This window comes from Lytechinus variegatus, chromosome 3, assembly GCF_018143015.1.
Source record: "Lytechinus variegatus isolate NC3 chromosome 3, Lvar_3.0, whole genome shotgun sequence".
In the NCBI taxonomy this organism is placed as follows: Eukaryota; Metazoa; Echinodermata; class Echinoidea; order Temnopleuroida; family Toxopneustidae; genus Lytechinus; species Lytechinus variegatus.
In genome coordinates, this window is record NC_054742.1 from 31,094,201 (window position 1) to 31,122,154 (window position 27,954).

Here is a 27,954-nt window from a genome sequence, read left to right on the forward strand (position 1 = left end):
TATATCTGTGTGTGTTCGCAGTATTTGCATCGTTGGTTCAATGCAGACGGCAACGCAGACGGCAGCGCACGGAACGAAAGCGAACAGAAGGGGAATATAGGAAAATATAACCCGCTCAATACATTCTAGAGGAAACATTCTCTTGACGTCAGTTCACTGTGTGATTTTTTTAGGGTGACGGAAAAATTCGAAAATGTCAAGCTTAAATGTTTGGAATGCTCGCACGAAATAAAACACCCACGTACCGTTTTTTTTCACCTATTTCTAAATTTTTCATTTGAAAGGTTTAGTCGAAACAACTAGTGTGCCTGGCTTTCGTCTGTTCAAATGGGAATATAGTGGCGCCCTGCCAATCGAAACAAAGATGTGATTGGACCGAGGAGTCTTGTGTTGCATAATTTTGCCCGAGGGAATTTAAATACGGACGTGTGACCGGCCTGAGCTACCATCTATCTACTAATTTCCCTTGAACAGCTTTTCAATCAAGTGAGTACGAATGTTAATTATTTTACTGACTGCATATGTTTAACGAAGGTCGACTGTGTGTTGATGGGTCGTGCCGTTACTAATGCGCTTTGTTTACACGAACTGAAAAGCGATACCGCTTGGCTGGGGATGCCCGTATCATTCGAGGGGCTGAGGCATCCCTTTTCATTTTTCTTTCTCTCGTTGTCATTTTCATATCGCGCAGACAGATGACATTACAGACTGACAGGCGAGTTAAGAAAGCATAGTAATGTAAATACACCGTGTAGGCTATCGCATGCCTATGTTTGAGGCCGAGGTGATGACAATGCCATTATGGGAGCTGCCGGGGGGAGCTGTGTGTACTGAATATATGTTGTTTAATAAATGGCAGCGTATATGCAAGATCCCTATGAAGCACGAGTTAAAACAGAACATCTCCTGCATGCATTATACCTTTGCCTGTCAGTATATGCCTTTACTTTATACAGGACCAGCAACATAGTTGTATATGGTAAATATAAGCAAATGAAAATCTTAAAATCATTTCAAAATACGTAGGCCTACATTTTTAATGATTTTAATAGGCATACAAAGATACTGTTACTATGGGATATTGATAACAACCGATGTAACGTGGATCTCATATAAAATGATCCTTGCTTGATCTGAGGTGGGTTTGAAACATTGAGTACGGAATTTCTTGCGCTTCCAAAGGAAATAATATTGTCACCATGTGTTTTAGGTAACAATAAGTGGTGATTTTTACACAATGATCTTTAATTAGTCAGTCTTCATGTGGATTCCCATCCTCTGAATAAACTTCTGCACAAAATGCCAAACTATCGATTGCGGATAAAATCTTTCACACTAACGCATGATATTTAATGATCCATGCCGTCATTCATTCGTCCATTATCTGATTATACCACATTATGTACGCCGTAGGCTCTATCACTATTCTTCCGTTATCCCATTAAACACCTATGCTTTCACGGCACAGGAGACCAAAGCGGGACCAAAGTTCTTCTTTTAAACAGTCATTTGTTACACATTACTTATTGACGAAAGCGCAATGCAATCGGGGATCTATTTATTCTTTGCTCTCTTTTCTGCTTGGATTAATGTCTGATTATGGTGTATCAAGGATCTATGGATGCATGCCATTGTTATGATGCAACACAATAATGTTACTGTTATGGGCATTGATGTAGGTGAAGTGAGGGGGGGGGGTGGTAAATCAATATAAATGAAAATTAAGAGGCTTAATAGACAAAGAAAATCTCAATCGTTGGTATTCATAGACCTCCCGCCATGTATCAATCGCGAAGCCAGACGAATGATTTGACTGCATTATAGTGAATCTTCTTTTCAGCCGTTATATACGCTTGTCCTTTCTTCCATTCATTATATCATGATTATATCATAATGGAGTAAAGACCCGGTTAAAGCATTAAAAAGGTTCCAAAACTGAGATATTCATTACTCCTAGTGGAATGTCTTATTATTTTGCTCCACAACAGAAGTTGAATGTTATTTACCATTCATTACTTCAATGGGTATATTCATTAACATTTTAATATTTCCATTACATTAGCCCCAACCAAAGTGAGTCTTCTTTCACTCTCCCCTCAGATGTTGTTTTATTTTTTTTTGTGGTATACAAATCGAATGGAACAACAATACGAGTCTCGAACTGAAATTTTAAAAAATCGATCTTATTCTCTTGTGTTCTAGAATCCCTCCCTCTCAATTCGAGCTTTCACTACAATGTCTACAACCAGATATATGCAATTCACACCTGCCACGTACGATCCCTATACAATTCGTCTACTATTTCACACATGAGCTACTTTTCATGATGGATTAAATTGACCAGTTTCGAGTCTATTCGTCAACACGAAATTCCTCTGTAATTGTAACTCTCCCCTCTGAGTATTAAGTAGTCTGCGTTCGCTTGATGGAGATTCATTTTAGTACATGTCAGTCAAAGCGAAGTTTAATTCATGGGTCAGATTACTACGAAAAAAAATCACCCTGGCAACCGAGTAGTTGCGCAAACATCACTCAGTGAAATGAAGCATACCATGCCCAAGTGAATTATTAATCGGTGGTTTGAAATGTACATAGAGTGTGGCTGGGTTATGGGCGGGGCGGGACAGACAAACACGAGTAACTGCATTACTAATCCAGACTTTGCTGCTACTTCCGAGTGCGGCCTTTCAACGCCATATTCGTGATGACCCCGTTTTAAGGTCATTCCATAGTCCCAGATAAAAAGAAGGGGGTTGGCACTGTACAGAGAAATAGCCACTATGATCGGTGAATACTTGCAGATGCTAATTGTTCACTATTCTTATCTTGATATAAATCTTCTTGCTTTCTTTTATGATTCAATTTGGCTTCTAGACTTACACTGACATACATTTCGCCAATTATTAATGGCCCTGATAATTATTTTTCTTGGTGTGACGACAGGGGTAGAAAATTACAATTTCATTACAGAATGAAGTTTGCCAGCATTTATACGCAATGGTACCCCTGAGCGCTCCCCTATTGATTATGGTCTTATGACCTTCACACCCAGACCAAACCGACTGAGACTTTAATCGAATTTTGATATGATCCATTAACGTATTCTGTCTCTTGTTGTGACCGAGGTATGATGAATGTTTTAAGCAAACTAATTTAAAGTACATGGCGATCCCAGCATTTACCGTGAACTTAATGCATCCAAGCCTGTAATTTCATACATCCTTGCATCCTTCGGCAAAGCAATATAAGGCTCCATGTTACCAATTTAGGAGTAAATTGGGAGTATTAATCACCTTCCTATGCCTTTGTGTGTCTCATTCTCAGACCAATGAGCGATGATTGTTAGGATTTACATCATCAATAGTACATCGATGCGTATATAATGTTCTGTTAAATTTCTCGGCTTAATCGCCATCAACCAAAAGCTTCCATTTCGCAATTTAGCATAGAAACCCAGAAAACACATTTTGTCGATAGATATTCAAGCATTGATTGGAGATAAAACAGTTTCTATCTTTTCTAGACCTATTTATAATCATGTACGACCAAAAGCACGACTGACCATATGATTTGTTTTACAATATGTTTTTCTAGAATTGCACTGTGAAGACCCTATATGTTATTCCATTTCAAATCACAATAATGATCATCAACGGAAAGCAGAGTTTAACTGGGGTATTAATATGGCTTTGTTGCCATAATCATGTCTCCAATGTCCGGTTTTGGGTTCATTACAATGTGTTTTTTTTAATACGTGAATAACATTATTAACAGGAAGCAAAATATTATGTAAAAACCCTATCCATTACTGATTTATTGCACCATTGTTGATTCTGGATCTAGGTGTAGAGCCTAGCCTATCGTAGAAGGACATGCAATTTCTTGTTTTATCAGACAATACAAAACAACACCCACTATAAGGATGATACCGTATATTCCTTTCATTCTATCAATTTAGCTTCCTCGTTCTTTTTTCCTCGAACCACCCATGGGTGACTATTTTGAGTTTGTTTGTGGCATAATATGACGTTTCCCTTTATCTTCATTTGCTTCTTTTTCGAAAACACTTGGTTTGGTCTATTCGTGGGTCTATTATACTTCAATGATAAAGAGAAAAATAGAGAGAGAGAGAGAGTGAGAGAGAAAGGTATGCCTTATCCGTGGATGCACAAATAGGGACATACATTAAAAAAATATATGAAGCATTCCTTTTCAAATTTGAAGATCGAGTGGGAATTCACTGCAAAGATACACGCTAAGAAATAGTGGATCAATTTTGAACCCTAGCGAATGGTACAATAGCCAATAGCAGTGCTAATAATTATGTCAATTATTATGCACTTTTAAAAAGCAAACGAAAATTTCTAGGTGCAAATAGTGATAAAAAGGTACAGATTTGCATTTTTCAAAAGTTGAGATAATCCCACAATATGGATTTCTGTTTGTTCCTGGCAGCTGTGATTGAACTATGATTCTTCAGAGTTTTTCACGACCGCGAAGGACGACCATCTTTAATCGGTTACTGTACAAATAAAAAACGGGGGGGGGGGGGCTTGTCCCCCACCAAATCGAAGTCCATGTTTTCAACACAATGCTAAAGCAAATAGTAATATGGTACATGCCTTTCTAAGTCCAAATCATCATCGAGATAGTTATACGAGATGGTACACTGAATCATGACCGTTTGCATCATAAGCTGTGTAAGGGGCGGGAAACCCCTCCACCAGAAATTAAAGACAAAAGGATAATACTACATTGGAAACCCATTTACCTATTTAGAAAACTATTGTTTTGTACATATTGTAATGAACCATTAATGCTTACACATCAGTGTTGATACATCAGAGTATTTTCTTTATCATGGCTTTATCATGTCATATCTTGATGCATGGGTGAATAATTTTTTATTAAAGTTGAAAATATTTCAACTTTATGAGCAACACTGTATTTTATTAGCAATTTGACATACTGATCGAGTGTACAAAGTAAATGGCAACTGGTAAAAGGTTAGACTTCGTTCACGTAGTCAACCAAGCATTGATGCAGAACGCCATCAGGGCTCATAATTCGCCCATAAAATGAATACTTTGTATATCGACCAATTCGGTTTAGATGTTTTTTCATGGTAATTTCTAACAGAGGGTTTCTAGTATATAATACATAACAAATGATAATGTAAGTATTGACATAGCAACGCACCTGGCTCATTGCATAACCCGTTAAGAGTGCTTTTATTTTTTCTTTGGAAGCCCCTCGTTATGGCCGCCACAAGTTGTAGTGATCTGAAGTCGGATTCATTTGTACAAAACTATTATCACCTCTGTATTTTTTTATTTATTTTTTATTTATTATTTATCTATCTATTTATTCATGCATGTTCACAATTTACAATGTAAAAGAATACACAGATAATATATAAATATATACATGTATGTGAAACACAAGTAAATAATGAACATACAAAGGTGTTGCAACATAAGCTAAAAGCTTGATTGGTTTAACACCTTTAAACTGGTTTTGCATCCAAGAAAACAAAATGAAAATGTAAGAATATGGAAGAGAGGGATGAAAGAGAAGAATGTAAAAGTGATAGACTGCCGAGATATAACAATTAAGTTTCAAATTATTATGAATATATAGTAATTCAACAAAGTTAACAAAATATAGAAAGCATAACTTCTAGAGTAAGTTATGAAAAATTCAATGGAAAAAAATAAAATGGAGGGAAAGCTAATTTCGAAATGATGGGTATGAACATGAAAGAATACTGTCTTTGAACATTTCGTGAACTCGCTTTCTACAGCTTCTCTTGTCATGACTGTACCTGCCAATGTCCTCACCTCACTCCTTATACGTTGCACCATTAGTTGGCATTTTTTTTAATCATACAGAGTTCAATTTCTGTTGATGTTGATAGATTTTCTCTCCCCATGCCAGATTTCTTGTCCTTGCCAAATTTCCTTCCCCGAAAGTTCCTGTCAATCCTTCCAATGTTAGTTTCATAATTATGTACTTTACAAATTCACATTCCATTTTGAGGCAGAGTTGAGTTATGTATAGGCACTGGAACCCAGAACCTATTATCCCAAGAAGCGTATAATTATTGTGCTGTAACTGATGATATGCTCTATATATACCCATGGAATTTATAGTTCCCTCTAATGTCGTGGTCATTGTCAACGAACATTCATTTTTACTGTACAGACTCCAAATGGAAAGCCGATGATTTCAAGAGTACTATTTTTTGTATAATTTAGTCACAAGATGCGAATTTTGGCTCATTGCTATTACAATATTTGATTTCTCGCACTTTCTGTCACATTTTCCTGGGATCGACTCACGATTCCAAGAGTACGAGAAGCTATGGATGAATATGTTATCTTCTGGAAGTTCCAGACTCAGGTGTTTTAGTGATGATCTCTTCTGTCTATGTATTTTTTAAATAGGAATTTGTCCGTCCTGGGAATGAGTTTGTCACTGATGGTAATACAAATTATTTTTTTAAATTGTAGATAATTCATGTCCATGCAAACTATGCAAATACATTTCACATCAATGAAGTTGAAGAAATGTTTATCCCACAGTGCTTTCCAATTTGATTTTTTTTATTAATAGAAGATGAAGTAGTTCTTGTCTAGACCCTGTGATACAGCACAATGTTTGCAGTGAAACACAAGTAAATAATGAACATACAAAGGTGTTGCAACATAAGCTAAAAGCTTGATTGGTTTAACACCTTTAAACTGGTTTTGCATCCAAGAAAACAAAATGAAAATGTAAGAATATGGAAGAGAGGGATGAAAGAGAAGAATGTAAAAGTGATAGACTGCTGAGATATAACAATTAAGTTTCAAATTATTATGAATATATAGTAATTCAACAAAGTTAACAAAATAAAGAAAGCATAACTTCTAGAGTAAGTTATGAAAAATTCAATGGAAAAAAAAAATAAAATGGAGGGAAAGCTAATTTCGAAATGATGGATATGAACATGAAAGAATACATTTGACATTGTGAAGAGCCTAATTAGTGGTGGGACTGTGAAAATAAAAAATGCATAAAAATCCATATTTTATCGTTCGAAATAGACATGAAATGAAATAAACCGAAAATTTGCTTTGCCCAATTAATCGTGGGCCCGGCAGCCGATGTGCAGCGCCAGATCAACATCATATATGCCCACAACAACGTCATTGCTGTCCATAAAAAGGAACATCGGCCCAAGTACTGAGCCTTCAAGCACTCCTCACAGAATAATGGTTAGTGGTGTAGATGTTCCATCGACCATGGACCTAAATAATAGGTCCATGCATCGACAAACTTAGATCTATCCCATATGAAAGCAATGATCCAACCATCGATCCTGCTGCATATATACTGGATATATTCCAATTTGTGTGTTACATTGTCCAGGACTTTATAAAAGTCGAGAAAGAAACGCACCTGTGTTAGATTGTTTGTCGATATTGTTATGATGCAATTTTTGATGGACTCCACAAGCTACATGAAGTAATAGCTCTTTCCTGAATCACAGCCGATTTTGGTTGATGGAATTAACTACTTCCGACAATTGGTAAATATACAGGGGGAGGTTCGCGACCTCATGCATACTTTCCAACATGTCCTTGTCATTGTATCCCAGAAATCATGAAATGAAATAAATCTGTCGTTTAATTTCTTCTCTGTTATCTAATACACAAAACTAACATGCCTGTTCATTACCCGCAACCGTGGTAATCACTTATCAGTCAAAGTGCCATAAGTACTTTTTATTTGAAGATTCATGCAAATGGGACGAATTATATCGTATATTTTCCAAGCAGGGTCTTTGTCACACCCACATTATTGTTATGTTGTTGTTAACTTGTTGTTAATACTCGTATCTTCTTATACCTTCAACATTTCATTTATTTGCTTTCATTTTTTAAATTCAATGTAAATAACCTTGAAATCAAATCACATATTCACTTATTGATATTATTAAAAACTGCCGTTTGGGAGTGGATGTGCTCTATTTTGTTTCTATAGGTCGAGTCCATTCCTTACTTTTGCAAAAAAGTGAAAGAGGACGGGCAAAGATCGGAAATGTCTATCCCTCGAGTTCCCATCTCGTGGGGAAGAACTCGAGATATAATCTTGTGGGTGGTGTGAAAAATACAACTGTCATAAGCATTGATATGCCCTATTACTCTGAAGAATAATGGCCGAACCCGGAGCAATGTTGAAAGTAATGTCGAAGCCATATGCCAGAACAGGCTCTTCTCCTTTAACAATATTTTCCTCAAAGATTTTGATCAGTAATTTATATATAGGAAGAATTTTACTTCCTGTAAACATTTTCACATCTCACCATTTGGGTTAGCATGGCTCAATGTGGATGATATCCTTTGACGTCATCATTTGTAATTAAAGATTTTATTGTATTACATTTACTTACAATTTTTGCCAGCTACAGTACAGGCAAGATGAATATTTTAGGCGTGTTTACCCCCACACCGTCCCAGTTCTGACTTATTTAAAAACCAGAAACATTAGATAACTTGCAGCAATCTGTATTGCATTCCTATGGAATGTCAGCGAACTTGTGACGGTTTCATAGAAATTGCCCCTTGTATATCTAGGAAGCTCGTGTTTTTTTTTTTTTGGGGGGGGGGTTCACTTTGTAAATAATCCTTTTCGTTGAAAAAAAAGGATCGCTCAGCACTAGAGATAGAATGTGTAGTAATTTGTCTCATCGAAAAATTTTCAAGCAAAAAATAAATAAATATGAAAGCACTCAAACTGGCGAAATTTCCCTATTGTTTGATATTTGGGACCCACACACATTCCGAATAGTCTGTACAGCCCTGGGTTTAGGCCATGTATAGGCCTATCCGTGGAAACCGATGAAGCGGAACGGCGGATACTACAATCTCTCACAAACCGTCCAATCAGGAGGGTACGAAACATATATTTGTCCTTTAGTATGAATATGAAAAGAGGCCGATTGGTTTTTTGGAAAACTGGGTCAGTGAGATATGAATATCATCATCTCCAAGGTTGGCGGGTCTGGTAAATCCATTTGATGATAAAGTCCTCTGTCAAACTTGACAATCCATGATCGTTAGTTAACCCTCAACTCCTCAATGGACTACAGGCATGGCATATGGAACACCAAGCTCCCGTATTCGATTTCTTGTATATCTACATCTTATCCTCCTTATTTAAAATTATGACAATGATGATGTTGTACAAAATTTAACTAAGATATCAAAGGATACCTAGAAAATTGTGATGACTTGATACTCGGTAGACTGATATACAGCCCCGTGTCCTCATACCGCAGCGTCACTCGTCGGTTTTGGTGTGCCTGCGCTCTCCCTTTATAGGTTGTGGCTTCGAATCACATAAAATTTAGTATATCTAAACTACCACAATGTAATAAAATACTATAAAAAATAAGAGGGAGATTTAAAATCGAATATTCTAATTTTATCCTCAAATACCTCAGTTAACATGAAATTTCATCATCGTTTATTGATATTTCTCCAGAACCTACACGGGTCTATAACATACAGTAGTTTTTTTTTTCTATCAAACTGTAAAATAATACAAGTGTAACAGTATCTGTAGTATTATCAATCTTTGATTAATATTCAGATTTTCTATCAAAGCAGGGAGTGTTCTGAACCATGCTGTTAGATCGGGATATTGTTTATGTGTGTGTGTGTGCTATTTATGCCTAATACCTACATAGGTGACATAACCGGTCAGACAATCAAGTCCTATGCTCAGTCCATGTACTTGATAGAATTATAAATATGACTTTTGCCGATGGGACAATGAGACAGAACTGAAATTCACAAGTTCAGGAGTATTGAAAGGGACTGTCAGGGAAAAGTCTTCAAGCAATTGATGTAATCATTGATGATGGCGTACATGGAGCAGGCAGTTGGGAGTGGATGGAGAGAACGCAAATCTATGTCATCTTCATCCTCGCATCACATTCTGGAAACATGAAGATGATGAGCACTTGAGATTTCAAATCCCTACATCCCCACGTTTCCGTGGCCTCTTCCCCTCTTCCTGATCCTACTTCATCCTAAATGTAAATCGTTTCATCCTTAGACAAGCACAGAAACAAATCTCTACTCGACTCCTTCTTCAAGTGATACCTTGACAGCCTCTTCTCCATCATAAACTCCTTCCATATTTTTGAAAAATGGTGGCAAGGTCAAGAGTTGACACTACGGTTATTCCTCGAAGCCATTTGGAGAATTTTAAATGTCTGCTTTTGTTTTTCTTTCTTACGAGGGCTGGAACTTGACTCAAGTGCAGTTTCTGACACCACAAGTTCACCACATAATTTTAAGAAGGATAAATAAGCCTTCGCTTGAAGTGTTTATTTCCACGCAGTAATGATATATTTCATATGGGTTGTATATCTTTGCAAATAATGCCAAACATATTTAGTTTTTATTTGTCTTTTTTAATTTGGTTGTAGATAATGATGATTAAGCATGATTGACTGTTAACATATATACTGTCATTGAAAGTGAATGAATGAATAAGTAAATGACATTTTATTTACGGTTGTTTCTTATAAAATCGAATTCAGTTATTCCATCTGAAATCTTTCTTGCATGATTTGACCATTCAATAAAATTGGATAAAATCAATATAAAAGAATTAGAATTGAGTAATGGTCATTATTACTACAACTTAACATGTGAATACCAACTGCGACCTTTTCAACTTCATTAAAAATAATATATCAACTTGTCTGAAACAGAGTATCCATAAAAATAATGAGTATAGCCTTTGGTTTCATATTTTGGTTCAAAGGGCGAGGTTGTGCTGGAGCATGAGATTACTTTATCCGATTACAATTTGTAGATTTATTGTTACCAAAATGTACAAGACAACGGAGGGTAAGTTTAAAGGTGTTCTAAAGGTTTACAAAACTTAATTTGAACAGATAAAGGGTCTTTCATCCGTGAATCTTGAATCATCATTGAAATGATTGCAATTCCCGCCCTTTCACATAGTAAAAAATCGTAATTTTGATAATGATTCCAGTGAAAAATAAGGCTAATTATGAATTTTTAGCACGTGTGAAACCAAACAAGATAATCACGAATGCTAATCACAATCACGAATTCAAATTCTACTCCGGAGGTGAACTCCAGTTTAGTTTCATTCAAATTACGGTATGAATTTTCCATGTAAAAGGTCCGATAATTCTAAAGACGAATTACAATCATCATTACAATGGGCCTTTTCACACGTGAATCTTGATTCATCATTGTAATCATGTAATGATGATTGCTATTGTAATCGTGACTGTGATTAGCGTTCGTGATTCTAATCATGTTCTAGTTTGGTTTCACACATGCTAAATATTCGTCATTAGCCACTACGATTGTTTTACTGTGTGAAAGGGCGGAATGGTGATTCAAGATTCATGTATGAAAAGGACCTTCATCTTTTTCCTTATTCCTAGGGACACTTGTCTATCCACGTCCATGCATATTCAGTAAGCTCATTATATAATCTCCCCTATATGATTATATACATTTTGTGGTTCAGTTGGTTTTATCTGAGTCTGGACAAGTAACCACCAGTCCAATTACCCATCACAGTGATCCTACTTTCAGATACAGGCCTATACTAATCTGGATGGTTCATAACCAAGAGGTCCAATATTCATATCGTCAAACCTTGGATCAGAGAATTGTAGGCCTAAACATTTCTTATCCAAGTGTTTGAAATTTATGGTAAATTCCGTACAGGTAAAAGTAACTTTTCGTGAAAATGTAATTTTGTCAATCGAAGAGGGGTGGGGGGATCGCAATAGTACTTTTCTTGGTGGAGTTGTACAGGGTTGGTACTTTGGAGACTATGCCTATGATGCGTTGAAATTTTGGTGAAATCATATCAAAGATCTGAATGAAAGTACACTGGAGGTATACGGGGTACCAACAGTACATGTATGAACAATCGATATATCTGGTAGATTTACTTCGTACCATTCTCCATACTGAAATGCCTTCACGCCATCATATTGGATCATGATTTACGATCTAAAAAATTCCCCAAGTTTACGTTACTCATCTATGTCAGTTAAGATTATTACTACCTAGTTACAATGATTGCATCTTCCATTGCTCACTTTAAGATAACCTTATCGTTCTGTCTGAGTTCTCATTGTAATACTTCATACTAGGGGATCGTTTCATCAACATTTTTGTCCACCAAATTGTCAGATCTGTCAACTTTCCTTGATTTTGATTGGCTGAGAGGCACTGTTAAATGGTACTTGCCGGAAAAAAAAGTCCAAGTCCTTTCATGAAATGCTCCCTTGATCTGATGTAGGATGTCGGTTAAGGTTGCGCCTGTTATGCTGAGGAACCGGTGTGGTTACCGTTATAATTGTCATAAATCTTAAATCAATAACATTCAGTTGTGACCAATTTTACTCATCAGTTTTTATTCATTTTCTTCCCACGCCCTTTACATTACCAAAGGTAGTGGTAAATCAAAGTATTGTGACCACACCCTACACTGCACTCTTTTAGGTTACAATTATTTTATTGTGCTATCTTCTGATAAAACGTGATGTATAATGAAATAGATATTAGGTGGGGTTTTACAACAGAATAACGTTGATAACTCGAAATATTTTATGAAACGAATTCCAAGATTGTTCAAATTCAACCAGTAGGGTATAGATCTATCCACTCGTCCTTTCTAGTAGCAACAGCATTGCAAGTTCTAAATTATGTCATGTATATGTGGTATTCTGTTTTGATTTTTTTTATATAGTTTGACCACAGGGCTTTATGGTTTTACTAAATTCTATCCAATGAATTGTTAGTGATATCAGTAACGAATTCCCTTCTCTTTCAAAGCCCATGGTTTGCCAGTTTAGCTAAACATGAACCATGTTCTCAGGAGAGAGAGAGCTATTTGTCACACAGTCATTTTCAATAAGATGAATGACTTCACCTCTGAGGTGTAGACATAGTGGGTATTATGTTCCCCTTTTAATGTCTTGCTATTCCCGCATAGAATATACAAGGTAAAGTTTACTCTCGTTGATTTAAGCTAAACAAGTGAAGATTTAATTTGTCATTATGGCAGCCATAGTATCCAACCAAACCCTTGATAGCGCCTCACAGGTGAGAGGTATTATCAGGGAGGTCTACGGCACGTATTTGAACCGGTGTACATGACCTGGCCGGGAGTATTAACCTGAAACAGGATCGGAGGGGTAACAGAAACCCGAACCTTTCTCATAACACCTTTAGGACAAGCATTGAAGGTCATGGGCAGGTCTAGATTTTAATAGGCATTTCCCCCTGTTAACCCCGGTCTCACAGACTACACCAGCGGTTGGTACTTTGATTTGTAGTGGCCATTAGTCTTAGGGTTGAGTAGAGCATCAGCATACTGTGTTCAATTCTTTGCCGCATCACCAATGTCGTTCGGTCGGCTCTGGGCTCTCGATACATTGCCTTTCTTTGAGTGCTCTTAGAATCCATAGGCACTGTGATTTCAGGAGCAACAATCTACAGACAGTAGAGCGATTCTCTGTGTAAACCTTATGAATCTAAAAGTGTATTGCTTTTTTTTTTAGTTTCCTCAAGTCAAGCCTTTGTTTAGTTTGGTGGTTGTTGGATTCCCAAATGGATTTTTCTTAAAACAAAGTTTGGTGCATGACCTTAATTTTGGGATGATGTGTCCAATATAATGCACTGTAGATTATGTTTTAACTTAATGTAAAACATAATAGGATTACGATTAACATTGTCCTGCATAACGCAAGTTTATCTAAGCATGGAGGCATAAACGTTTTTTCTAAACATGTTAAAAGGAATAAATCTTGTCCATTGTAAAATGAATATCAATGAACAAACGGGAAATATGAGCAAATTAACAATAATTGATTGAGTAGATCACAGCAAATTGTAAATGAAACCTTACTAATTTTATTTTGTTAGATTAGAAATGAAGAAGTATGTTATGATTATTAATCACGATATGAATAAGCCTCATCGCCAATCGCCAAAAGATTAAACTGTCCATTCACAGATTCACTGTCGACATTACTCTTTGGGTGTGACAGAGGTGTATCGGTCAACATCCGATTATGATGACGTCATTGCCCGGATATACTCGAGATTCAAGACGAATTTTCCTCTTGTGGCTTCGATATTGGGCGGATGGATGTAGTGTTCTTATTTCAATTTTAATTGGAATATTGTCTGAATTGTGTTATTGGTGGAGAAGATGATGTTGTTTAATGGTGTGCGGATAAATATACTATCTGCATTTCCGTGTATGCTAATGCTCAGAGCACACATCAATTTTCGTTTTCTTCAATAACTTTCACCATCGTCATGATCGTTTACAAATTGAATATAATTATCTTGATGATCTTATACGTAAGTGGGAATATTTATAGATTTTCAGAGCATCTATGTAAAGCCCGGATATAAAGACTTTGAAAAAGGATTATTCTGAAATACGTTTAAATTGTCACAGACTGGCGAATGGGGATGGGGGTAATTCTTCTTTCAAATTCAAATTAAAAATTCAAATGCGAGTTTATTTCCAATAAAAAATATAGCACAAAATCTTTCTATGTAATGATTACATTTCAATGATGTAAACATTAAATATTTTCATAAACAAATATATAATGCATAATTAGAAATATATGAGTATCTGTGGAAACTTCTCTGTATGTTTTTTCCTTCATATGGGGATAAACCAGTCTTGTTGGTAAAAAATGAATGTAATAGAAAACGAACGTTTATTTACTTGGCGCGAATAGCAGCAAAATATGATTTCCGCAAATACTCGTGATCACGATATTAAATTATCTACCAGTTTCATTCTAAATGCAATAATTTAAGATCATACATGATTCACAGATAATAAATTTTCATGCACGTAAATCATTTACAATATATTGGTCCGCACCCAACCTGCATGGCAAATTGAACTTCAGATTTATGGTTTGGTTTGCGTGATGCAACATGGTTGAAATTAAAACGAAAGCGAGATTCTGACAATGTGGTCGTCTAAGCGAAAGAATTCATTTTAAAGACGTAACTCATTTCCAAGTTGTAACGTTGTATACTCTGTTGGAAAATTTATCCTTAAAATAAAAGAAGTTCCTGCAGCAGAGTCTCGAGAACACCTGTAATCTTACCAGATTGCGTAATCTTACAGGAAATTGGTATTTGGTGTATGGCATCTTACAAATTTCCTTGAATAAAACAGTCTTTTCACCTTTTTGAACAGACCTGTTCTGTTAAATTGCAGAAAAAAATCATGTTTTATGAATTTACAGAATGATTCTGTAATTGCTTTCTGCAAAATCTTCTATTTCTCTGTAAAATCACGGGTTTTTTAACAGTGTATTCGGTGATTTTGACAGAAAAAACATGAAATATTAAAAATTACACATGATAATATGTTTAAGATTGATTATATTAACATGAATGAATATGGATATTTTTGTCAATGACTCATTAGATAAAAAGGCAAGTAAATTACGGGATAAATGAATGAATAAATATTTTTATAGGGGGCAATACGACCTAAAGGTTATAACTGTACAACATTATAGACATGATAGAGTCATACAAGCTGGAAGTCTCTTTTTGATACTCTAATTGTCTCCCATTTTCCTTTCCCTTCCCTACTTGAAAAAAAAATATCATAGGGGGCGGTCTGCTCCTGCCAGAGTCATTCTGTATGTATGGCTCTGCCCCTCGCTCCTCTGTATAGCTCCTCCTCTGTCTAGTTCATAAATTAACTCTCCCCAAAATATATGTTGGTAGCTTTGCACTCCTCTAATTGAATCATCTCTGTACGAACACCTTTTCTGTTTCTTTTCTTTAATTTTCAGGCGCGAAACTGAACTTCTTTGCTTGCTGCAGGGGAAGAATGCTCACGAATTAGTCTTTCGTTGACACGGTAGTCACACCCTCTAACATTACCTCATTTGCCAAAACACGCTAAACCCGGGATCGTTTGACCACAGCACCGACGAAATTAAATTGTTTTCACCTATCCCGATGTATGCAAATTTTTCCAAGGCACCTTTTTTCTTTGCGAAATGCATTATGGTTGAGAGGGGGTTCAAGTATTTGTGGAGCACTCGAACTACTTCCCACACCCTAATTACAACCAAGGTTTGTGGGGTCCCCTTATAACTCAGGTGATAATTGTTATACCTTGACAAGCGCACTCACCACCAGAATACCTATTCATGGCTATTTTCAAGGGGCAATATAGAAATTGATATCATGTACGGTTATGCTTACTCGACCTACTTCTCACATGTATTATATATTATATACTAGTAATATGATATTATATTTATGTTATATTATATTATATAATATATAAAATCAGATACCATATATATTTTTAGGATAACGCCTATCCGATTTATTTATTTCTTTTCTTTATTCATTTATTTATTTTCTATATTCACATAATAAGACATTGATGTAAGCATTCTGAACAAAAGTGATAGACTCATACAGGATCCAAATAAATTTCGTATTATTAATTTTGTTTTGGTTAAGATATTCCATTCATTTGTTACCTATTCGACGTTATGGTAATTTTCATCACCAAAATTTAATGTCTGACTCCCGAAATACCCAACATTTGGTATTATGCAATGACAATTTCCACGAACGTTACAAGGTCATATCAATGTGAAGTTGATTGGAAGCAATGTATTGCAATTAACATTTGATGTGAATTAGATCTAGAAAATATAATGATGCAAAATGAAGAACAGTAAAACAAAAGAAAATCAGACAACTTATTACACCCTTCCTTTAATTTACTATGAATAGGCCTCATTTACATTCTGCCTTCATGCGAAACCATAAAGAAATTGATTGCTTTGTAATTACACAGCCCTCCAAATGTGGGATTTTCTAAAAATATCTTTCTGTATTAAAAGAATCTATGATACTCATTTGTAATATCCGGTTCGTTCGAGATATGATTGTAATTCCATTATTGATTTTAAAAAGTTCAAACAATGCATACAAGAATATTTTAAACATTTCCGAACATCAGGACTTTCTGTATCATCTTCAAAATCTACCTTGAAATCACTCACAGCTTGAGATTGGGACCACAATCTCTCTTCTGGAAATTTCGGATCACCTTCTTTATTGAGCACACCTTTGGTACAGATGTTTGAAGAGAGAGAACAGGGTTTGTCAGAGGGTCACAATTCAATAATTCATAATAAACACTCCCTATTGAGAGGAAGGTTCATGGGAATCAACTTGATTCCACCCAAGGGATATGATTTCCCTTTGAGTGAAATAATGAACCGAATTGGCGAAGAGAAATAAGAACTACGATACTAATTTATAAACGACCTTTTGGTTAAATGCGAATTGTGGACATGTTTTGTGGAAAGTATTTTAATTTCCTTGATCTTAAACACGATGCAGAGAGTGATTCCTATTGAACTTGAATGTTAATCATTGCTTACTCGTATTTTTCTTTTGAATGTGAAAATGAAACAATATGATGAAATTCGTTTGAATTAACATTCTTTGGAAACATGATGGCCGATCTATATAACTGACCGAATTTAGCTAATTTCTTCTAACAAAATAGTAAGGAATTTACTTCAATATTTTTTTCTATTTACTCCCTCCCCTTCCTCCTATCACACATCTAATTATTTCCCTCTCCTTGTCATCATAATTTCTCAAAGCTATGATACCAACATGCTAAAATCAAACTAATCAGAGATATTTTAATTATGGAACTCTTGTTGAAATAGTCACCAGGGAGTGGAGAAAGTCTGCAAAATGTATGCGGGCATGCCAGGATTCGATGACTGGGGCTAAGCGCTTGACGTCATTCCGATAACGATCTATAAACATGATGAAAGCGGAATACTATTTTCGTCAAACTTTGCTTTTGAGATGGGAAAAGATAAAGCATGACCAATGATGTACCCTGTGGACCAATAAGCTGATCTGATATGATCAATCTGTACCAATATTTTGTTTGCATGAAATTAATGTTCGATTCTCCTCCAAATCAGAGAAAATATTCAAAGGCATATCAATCCGAGTGTCGCGGCTCATTCCCTTCCTTGTCCTACACTGCAAAAACTCCGGTGTTGATTTAACACCAGCTCGGAGACACCAGAGATGTATTGAAACAATACTAGTTTGGAATCAAACCGATGCCGTTTTGATACTAACTGGTGTTGTACAAACACCTATTTGGTGTTAGACTAATGCCAAACCGATGTTGTTTAACACTTCTGGTGTGGACATATATAGATTCCGGGCTGGTTTTAAATCAACACCGGAGTTTTTGCAGTGTACAAACAAATCGGGTGCCGGACTCGTATACAAGTTTGTTAATAGATGTCATTAAGATTTATTAAGTATAGAATTTCTATTTAAATTGTGACACTGTGTCAGGATCAATTTTTTGCTCAAGAACTTTGGATCGTTAAATGAAATATGTGACACATCGGTGAAATCAATCTTGGCTTCTTAAAAACATGCCATCAACCAGTTTAGCATTCTGACACGTCTGGGTGTTTGTTTGCGAGTTTGTTACAATTTTTATTTCAAGGCGTAATGCAGTAGGCGTCAACATCGTCACTGGTAATTTCATCTTTCAATGAAAGGTCATTTTGGCTGGTTAAACAGAATAAAAGGTTGAGTTTGGAGTCAAGGATTATGAAGAGTAACTTCTAAGTTGAACGATGGATGGAGTGTGAACTAATCACGACTCATTTCACACCCCCTCCAGGGAAGGTCTGGAAGGTCAATGACCCCTCCCATCAACTCTCACATGTCAAGTTTGGAAGTTTAATCTGAAGCAATGGACGAAAAAATGGGAGTAATTTTTCATAAAATTTGGTTTCTTGTATTGTTGAAGGTTTTAAAGCTTGTATGATGAATACCCCTCTTTTTTTTTACCGGAAAGACTTCACAACACAGGATGTATTCCACATTTTATGATAAATTCACTGCGTGTTTGTAGCAACATTCACATAGGGTTTGTATTTTTGTCACTATAAAACACCCATTATTATTATTATTATAATTACACTATTTTAGACTCTTGCTTATTAGAGTATTTATCATAGATATAAGAATGGATTATTGGCAAATTATGCATGAATGTCTAGGCCTACTTGGAGTTTGGCAAATTAAAACATACTCCAATGAATCAATATTCTATGTACAATGCAAGGATTGGACGTTTTCGACAACCCATAAAACATGTACAGAGGTGAGCCTTCCATATAGTTCTCTCTTTCTGGGTATATCCTCCCCACTGATTTGGTCATAACGAGGACGTGGTTAGTCATCATTCTCAGAACAGCTCTTACTGTGAATCTCTGTATTAGACGAATGCGGTTACCCATGACCCTTCCCTCATCATATTAAAGAGAATGATGAAGTTCCGATTGAAAATTCTTGAGATTATCAAAAATTTCCCTTGAAGTGGGTGCCCCGAGTGCCCCAAACATAAAATGAAAAACGATTTTGTTCGCCAAAATGGTTTAGACCAAATATTCATGTTACACATTTCATGTGATCCATAGTCACAGTCTGATTCAGAGGCCAATCTTAAAAAAGTAGGAATGCAGAGAAGCAAAAATAATGACTGCATGGCTCTAGCAGACACATTTGCTTTAAACACACAGTAGTAACCAATGGCTAAATTATAAAATCGTTTTGCTTTGCATCAAAATAGTGACGTTACCGGTCACAGGTTGCCGTCTGTAACGAGTATCCCTTGCAAACAGAAAAGATTTAGATTCCTTACTGGTATACAGATAGGGGGGCATGGATCCACAAAAAAATTACGACTAAGAAAAAAAAAGGAATAAAAAGAAAAGGGGGAAATGTGAAATATGATACTATTTAATAAGCATTATATAAAAAGGATTTTTTTTTAATTTTAAAAAGGTCTTTTTCTTCTTGCCCGCTTGTAGCTTTTTATGATTTTTTTTCTTATACACCATGTCTTGTCCCTCATTTTTTTTGACTCATTACGCATTACGCATTGTTTTAGCTATTATAAAATCCCAGAGAAATGGCTTAAATTTGGTCATGGGTCAATTTATAATTTTTTCATCCATTCCACTGCTTTAGTTCAAGAAATAATTCATACGCTGTCGGTTATAAACATAATATGATTTTCAAGATGATTTTTAATTTTCCAATAATCCGAATCATTTGCACAAGACAGGTTAATGGACATGTATATGATGACGCGCAATTCATATAATACACAATGCAGACAATGTTAGATGAACGCATATAATGAGTTTGTCATTGTGTGAATAATGAAAATCAAACAATAAAAACGTGAGATGGCTATAGGTAGAGGTAGACCAATGGCTGCGTATTCACATCGCTTTTGTTATGCAGTTACACATGCCTTGGCATACCACATGGAATATTTTGAGTAGTATTAGCAAGTTGTACGACATTGTACAAATTATAGTACACAGCAAAAACTGCGGTGTTAACCGGTGTACATAGAGGACCACACCAGTTATTTTACACCGATGTTAATTGGTGGTGTTAGTTTTACACGTATAGGTGTTATTACAACACCTATATGGTTGTTACATTTACACTCTTTGGTGTTATGTTCAATCTCTAGGGTGATAGTTTAACACCTCAGGGTGTGGTGCTCTATTAACACCAATTGGTGTCAGTTTTTACACCACAGTTTTTACAGTATATTGATGATGAAATGATCATTGAAATGAACATAGAATTTTTTTTTGTCAATGAAAAAATCTTGAGAAAACATTCAAACCCGATATTTACCAAGGAACATACAAGTTTGGACTGAAGTCCATGTACTCCGTCTCAAGATTGTGACTGTTGCACGCTCATTCTGTCTATTACCATGGTTACTGGGCGCTATTTGCATCTTGATTATCATTTGATCAAATCAAGGACTGCATGGGAAGGTATAGCTGGGCACCGTTGCATTAAAGATACTATAGTAACTTTGCCATCTTATGGTAACTAACATGGTAACGATTATCACTAGCCAATCAGAATTAAGGATTCCATGCAAGTTAACAGTGGATGGTAACTTTTATGCAACGGGGCCCAGATCAAGGTCATGTGATGGTGTTGTAAAACGAACTCAAAGATCCTCCAATGGTATAGATGTCACAGTCGTTTGTTACAGCATAGCGATGGTGCCAAAGGAGGAATCTTTGCGCAAGGCATTTGTCAATCGTTTAGGAACAGAAATAAGCATTGTTAGCAACTTTCGCCATCTGAGACATTTTGACTTTTTGAATCTCTTCAGAACCATTTGCCATGAAAAAGAATGAATGTGACATCACACCTCTCAATAATTTTTATCATGCCACATGGCGCGTTCTAAGTAGGTCCAGTGACGGATGCATTCCGATACACCAGCAGAAAAAACCCCATTGCGTTAACATAACGAACGACTTCAGTAAGTCAGCATATGGAAATATTCGGACTGAGGTGGATTGATGCAAGCTTTGTGAAATGATATATGAAAGGCTGTATCGGGACTGTTCAACACAAAGTTCAAACTCAGTATCAAGGTCTTGGCAATTTTCGACTCCCTGCAATGAATGAGATATTAAAAGAAAAATTGGTAAATAAATAGTTGAGCATCAGCACTGCTGTATCCTATGTTTATAAAATGTGACTTGCTGAAAGTTTCGGTGTCATGTATCTATAGATATCCAGCTGTCCTGTCAGAACGAATATGATGCAAATAGTTTCTTCAGAGGTTGAAATGTCCACAAATTTCAGACGTTGTAGCAGTCTGTTAAGAGATGTTCCGCTTATTGGAACAGTAATGAGAGTGATGAAATAATAACAAAGTTGCAAAGAAACCAAAATTAAAGTGAGACAGCTATCTTATTTCAGTTTTATAGGCTGTATGTTATTTGGCGATGCAAAAAAGGAAAAAGAAAACTGTAGAAAAGTATATAAAAAAAAAGGAATTGAAAAAAATGAGATCAATACTCATACTCAATAATCATTATTGCCCGTAATCAAATGACGCTTAAATTATCTCGATTTAAAGACAATATACAAAATATATTTCTACTTGTGCTTTAATCTTTTATTACTTTATTAAGCGAGATATTCACTATTTTCATGAATACAAAAGGTGTTTGAGTGTCCCGTATCCAGGTCATAGTCTGAAAATAAATCGGGTGGCGTCTCTCGCTCTCATTGTTTGTTTTTTTTTTACTGTAATCACGAATTCGCTTCGTGATTTTTTTTCACATTTCAAACAGTGCTTAGTACCTTACATCTCGGGTCTGTATTTAACAAAACTTTAAGCTCACTCTTCAGTAAGATACGGATCCTTTGTATGAGTTGAAAAAAAAAATGTTTAAACTTTCCCGTTTTCAGGTTTGAATATTAACAATTTTCTAAGACCAGTAAGGCCCCCATTCCACATAACGGAGACCATTGAAAGACCACTGAAAGACTTAAAATTGGTGAGGTCTTACAACGGTCTTTAGGATCACTGAAATTTGTCATCTCTGTGGAATGGCTCAGAAAGACCCCTCAAAGAACTGAAAGACTAATGGGTATTTCTTGTCTTACTGGTCTTAGATTAGTCCTATATAGAGATCTTTCAACGGTCATTCAGAGATCTTTTATGCAACAAGTGATCTTACAGAATTCTTTCCATGCATTTTGCCTGGTCTTTCAATGGTCTTTCAATGATCCTTCAATGATCTCTCATGAGTCTTACAGTGATCTCCGCAAAAATCTTAAGACTGCCGAAAGATCATTGAAAGCCTATAAACACCGTTGAAAGTTCGTCGAAAGACCGCTGAAAGAATGCTGAAAGACCACTGAAAGACCATTTTCCTGTAAGACTGTTTTGAACCGTTTCAAAAAGTTTTTGAGCCCATGAAGACCACGAAGACCACTGAAAGATTGACCAGGACTCGTGTAAGATCTCAAAGACCATTGTAGGTTCATTGAGAGACCTCTGAAAGATGAAAAATGTCATGGTCTTTCAGCGGTCTTGTAAAGAAATATCCATCAGTCTCTCAAAGTTCTTTGAGGGGTCTTTCTGAGCAATTCCACAGAGATGACAAATTTCAGTTATCTTGAAGACCGCTGTAAGACCTCACAAATTTTTAGTCTTTCAGTGGTCTTTCAATGGTCTCCGTTCTGTGGAGTGGAGGCCTTGCAGCAGTCTTTCAGAGTCTTGCTCTGTGGAATGGTATTAAATTCCTAATCTTCTTGTAAAATAAAACTAAAATATATTTAAATTTCAGTGTGTTTTCCCCGCCACGTCCACCCCCCGAAAAAGAAAACGGATTGGAGCTCTTTTGGCAGCTAATTGGGAAAAATATTTATTTTTTCTTCCCCCCCCCCCATAGGACAATGCTGGATCCATCCCTATGAATTATGTTAGTTTTGCATAGTTAGTTATAAAATCAGTTTTACCTGAAAGCTCATCAGCAATTACAGTCTTCACCCAACATAATTTATATCTCACTTTTTATTGTTTATTTCTTTGAAAGTGTATACTGGTAAGTAGTCATAGACGTTAGATTGTTTGACCACACAAAAGGATACGCCTACTCCTCGTTTACATCTGATTTGCGTTTATCAAATAAAATGAAACGTTACCATCTTATATCCTGTATCATCTCCTGCCGAGATACAATCACCTCTGTCTATTATCTTTCTCTTTTATTCTGTTGCAGTGTTGAAATTTCTGTCAGTGCGGGAGTCAGGTCAAAGAGCATGATGAACTCTGGAGGTCGTGAGTGCTGGCGGGGAGTCTCGGCAGAGCGTCTTCAACCTCAAACTTGCAAATGCGGTGGCCGGGATCCACCGCCCTTTAATTTGGTCTTTCCAGTTTCGGCGGGTGCAGAATTCTCAACTGTAGCGCCCCCAACGTGGGCCAACAATACTCTGTTTCCACTGCAGACGACAATGCTGCCGACGGGAGTGTGGAGAACGGGTGAAGGGGCCAGTGGCGGTGGTGATGCAGCAACTATTTCTTCATCAGCCGCACCATCAGGAGGGAACTCAGCAGCATGGCACAACTTACATCCGAGTAAGCAATCGTAATGGATAATGATTGTACAGTAGATAGTCCTTGGACATTAATAAGAAATATCCTGGCCCACACAAGGTACCTTTAGAATAGTTCTGTACACTAACTACCGAGGCGTGGATGGTGTATTTAGGATGTTTTTAAGGTACCGGATATGGTTGTTTATAAAAATGATCGAAAGAAAATTGTGATGAGTTTATTTTTGTATAAGAAAGTGATGTTGACTCTTGTTATTTGACAGGTTGTCATCATCTCAAAGCAGTGGCCTTTGACTGCACACTTATGGCCATGAATGAAACTGTAAGTTTGATGGATATAAATACACAGTCACGGAAATGTCATTTGATTGGGATCTACCCCCACTCACGACCTTTTGATATACGAAAGGTTTTTTCACCGAAACCCAATCATTAGAAGGAATGATAAATTTAAGAATGATCAATATCGTTAATAATGAACATTTTTAATCAAAAAGTTCGCTTCGTTTTAATTGCATTTTCTCCAATCTCTTTTTATACATGCAGGATCTGTGGCACTGCTGATAGGAGCAAGTTTCATGCTTATCGTTATCATCCTCTTCCTTGGCTGCCTTTTGTTTTGCTTCACGAGAAAGAAGAAAAAGAAACGGTAATATTATAGCAATGAGTATAATAACCATCAGACTTTGGTTTGGTTTTATTTACCGCATAAAAATCACAACTTAATACATTGCACAATATATGAGTATAAATATGAATATCACTTATTGACCAAAGTGTTTCACATCATTACTGACCAGGTTCTAAATTAGCATGGACCTATTTTAAGAAGCAGTTTTCTTTCACAATGACATATGCTGATAGTAGTTTGTGGACACTATTTTATAGTGGATAGAGTTTTGCTTATGAAGCAGGAGAGGGAGGCTTCTGGATTCAAAACCACTGGCCAGGTTATTTTCTCATTCTGACCACTAAAATACGTTGAAAAGGGGACATTGACTCTTGTGTCGATGTCTATGTATGAATTTACAGTTACGTTGATATCCGAAGAAATCAAAAAAAAAGAAAAAAAAAAACATTCAAGCAGACCTGAGAAAACGTTCTTTATTCTACAATCACGAAAATTTACCCCCCTTTTTTTGGTAAGCTGAATCTATCATGCTGCATCAGCAACAGCGCCAGCTACGACAGCTACAACGCGACGGTCTGACAAGCAATCGAAAGCTTACCAACACCGTAAATTTTCGTGATTGTGAAATAAAGAACATTTCCTCATTTCTGTACACCAATCAGATGAGCCCTTTCAGTCATTTATACAAACCATTTTTGCAGGTGAACCGTCTTGTTTCTGCCAAGAGGCAATGAATGGTAAAAAAAAGGACTTGAAGCTAAGTCTTCATCAGAAACTACACATACAGTAAAATAAAGTTTATATAGTGACCTCATTCTATATAACCTCAAACACTCACTTGTTCCGAACTCTGGAACCTGTTCATTATTGCTTCAAAATGTCGAAAACATGAAATATTATTTACCATAATTAGGTAAAAGGATGAACTTGAAGGAATCACTTAATCACAGTGCTAATACGAGTTAGTATAAGCTGCATACATTGTGTGTTTAAGTGGTATTATGGTTCGATAACAATCTGCCGTTGGCGGCATCAGATCATCACCTAAGAAAGTGGCAAGACCTGTTCATCATCATCATCATGTTAAGAGGTGATGTAATCCTGCTGACCTTGATCTCTTCATCTGAAATGAGTCCTCCATCTCCATACAATGTGTTATTACACATCGTATTGTTAACCGACATGACTCGTCAGCTCCGCTCGTCGATTTTTCGTGAAAGGTGGAAGAATGGATCGCAGAGAACTGTATGTTGGCTCAGCTGGTAGAGCGTCCGTCTCACAACCGGAAGGTCGGGAGTTCAAACCCCGGCTGCGTCAGACCGAAAGACGTTGAAAGATGGGAGCTGCGTCTACCCTGTTTGGTGTTCAACGATTAAAAGGATAGGGCCCCGTCGATATGGCACTGCCCACGAGTATTTCATTTCTACTTCGAACAATAAAATATGGAATTTAATTTTCATTTTTTTCATATCCTCGTTTTGGTTGTAAAGAATGCTTATACATACCTTGTCTAATGGATTTATAAAAACAAAGATAATATAAGTACTGTTAGACGATAATAGGATTAACCTACGGTCCTTTTCAAATTTTATATCAGTAAATATGCTTACATGTATGTACGTTAAATGTATTTATCACCCAACCCTCTCGCTCTGTCTCTCTTCTTCAGACATGATGACATTCGAAGATCCAGGCCTGATGGATGTGAAGCTGACCGAGGCCCTTGCGACTTACCTACTGTCAACGACCAACCGAAGAACAAAAACGAATTTCCTCTATTGCAGATAGATCAACCAACACACCCCAACCATGAAATACCACCAACACGAGACGTGTCATCGGGCACCGATTCACCATTCGTGGTCAGAAATTTCCCTATGTTGAGAACAGTCAAATCTGCCGTTGTCGGCATCAGATCATCACCGAAGAAAGTGGCAAGACCTGTCAGCCGACATGACTCATCAGCTCCGCTCGTCGAACATCAAGCCTCAATTTTTCGTGATAGGTGGAAGAATGGATCGCAGAGAAATGGTAAAGACGACATGGACGATAACCGTTTATCAACAGACATTGATAATTCTGATCTGCGATATCCCGAGCGAAGAGATCGCTTGATGACGCTGAATGAGAATGATGTAGGTGTACCAAATGGCAAGCTACCCACCAAGGTAGAAACACTACCATCCAGGATGTATCCTGCACAGAGCATCATGGGAAGTCCGTCTCGAAAGAGTCCCAATAAGAGACCTGATTCATCAACACCTTTATTTGATAGCGATTCAATATCAAGTTCTGAAGCATGACAAAGAATTAAGCTACCACTTCGAATGTCATAGTACACCTTGAAGGCCTTCTATGACTCTTCGTGAAAAGATACTGCAATAATTATGTTGATTTTTTAAAGAATAAGTTCTGTTGGAAAATTAAGATCGTCCTTTTCGATGTCAATATACATCCTAACAAGACATCTGAAATTATTTAGGATAAGAAATGCAATATGTTTCATTATTAAACAATATCTTCCTTACTTCTGTAAAGAAAGTTTGAATAAATAACTTTAACACCTTTCCGTCAGGAGGAGTCTAAAGTTTCTACATGATGGCGGCAGGTCTTTTAGAGAAAGTGACCAGAGAAGACTTCCATATCTCACTTTATTTATATCCCTGGCTGTACGGAGCTCTTCCGGGGCAGTAGTCTCCTCCAAAATGTTCTTGTTACAAAATTCCACCCCAAGGTGTGCACTAGGAAAGTGTTTAATCAACATTTGTTGTCTGACAGGTTGTCAGATCGGACAACTTTCCTTGGTTTGACTGACTGAGAAGCAAAGTGTCTAAGTAATAGTTATTGGCGGATAGAGTAGATTTTGTCAGATAAAACATCTGAAAAGTCCTTTCATTTAACGCTCCTCCGACAAATACCACTGCGTTATCAACGAGGTCACTTCGCTTTGTTATGATCACTATGGAACATTTTACGTAATTTTGCCTGTTAGAAAAAATAGCGTACGACAATGCTTACATCAAAATTTAGTCATAATGATTCTAGACTTCACAGATTAAAGATCGTTTAGAATCACCTCATTTATTCGTATTTATCAACAGAGTTCATAAATATTTCAGCCGTATTTTTCAGGTACATGTCTGATCATGAGACTGAAGTAAAAAAAAAAAAATCAGAATCAATCGAAAAGCAGCACGAGAAACCTTGAAACCTTTCTAATTGAGGTGA

The 27,954-nt window shown here is 36.5% G+C and overlaps 1 protein-coding gene across 1 annotated transcript; it reads left to right on the top strand.

The window, feature by feature from the left end:
- Positions 1–27,952, top strand: LOC121410758. The gene is made up of 4 exons (XM_041603043.1): positions 1–486; positions 23,762–24,117; positions 24,642–24,744; positions 26,396–27,952. The coding sequence occupies exons 2-4, from the start codon at positions 23,802–23,804 to the stop codon at positions 27,027–27,029; spliced, it is 1,053 nt and encodes a 350-aa protein (XP_041458977.1). The 5' UTR covers positions 1–486; positions 23,762–23,801; the 3' UTR covers positions 27,030–27,952.
- The last annotated feature ends 2 nt before the right edge of the window (positions 27,953–27,954 follow it).

Excerpts from the sequence above, each read along its gene's own strand:
- LOC121410758 (XM_041603043.1), top strand. The coding sequence starts at position 23,802 with ATGATGAACTCTGGAGGTCGTGAGTGCTGGCGGGGAGTCTCGGCAGAG. Across the intron at positions 24,118-24,641 it reads ATGGCACAACTTACATCCGA|GATCTGTGGCACTGCTGATA; the intron begins GTAAGCAATCGT and ends TTATACATGCAG. Across the intron at positions 24,745-26,395 it reads AGAAAGAAGAAAAAGAAACG|ACATGATGACATTCGAAGAT; the intron begins GTAATATTATAG and ends TCTCTTCTTCAG.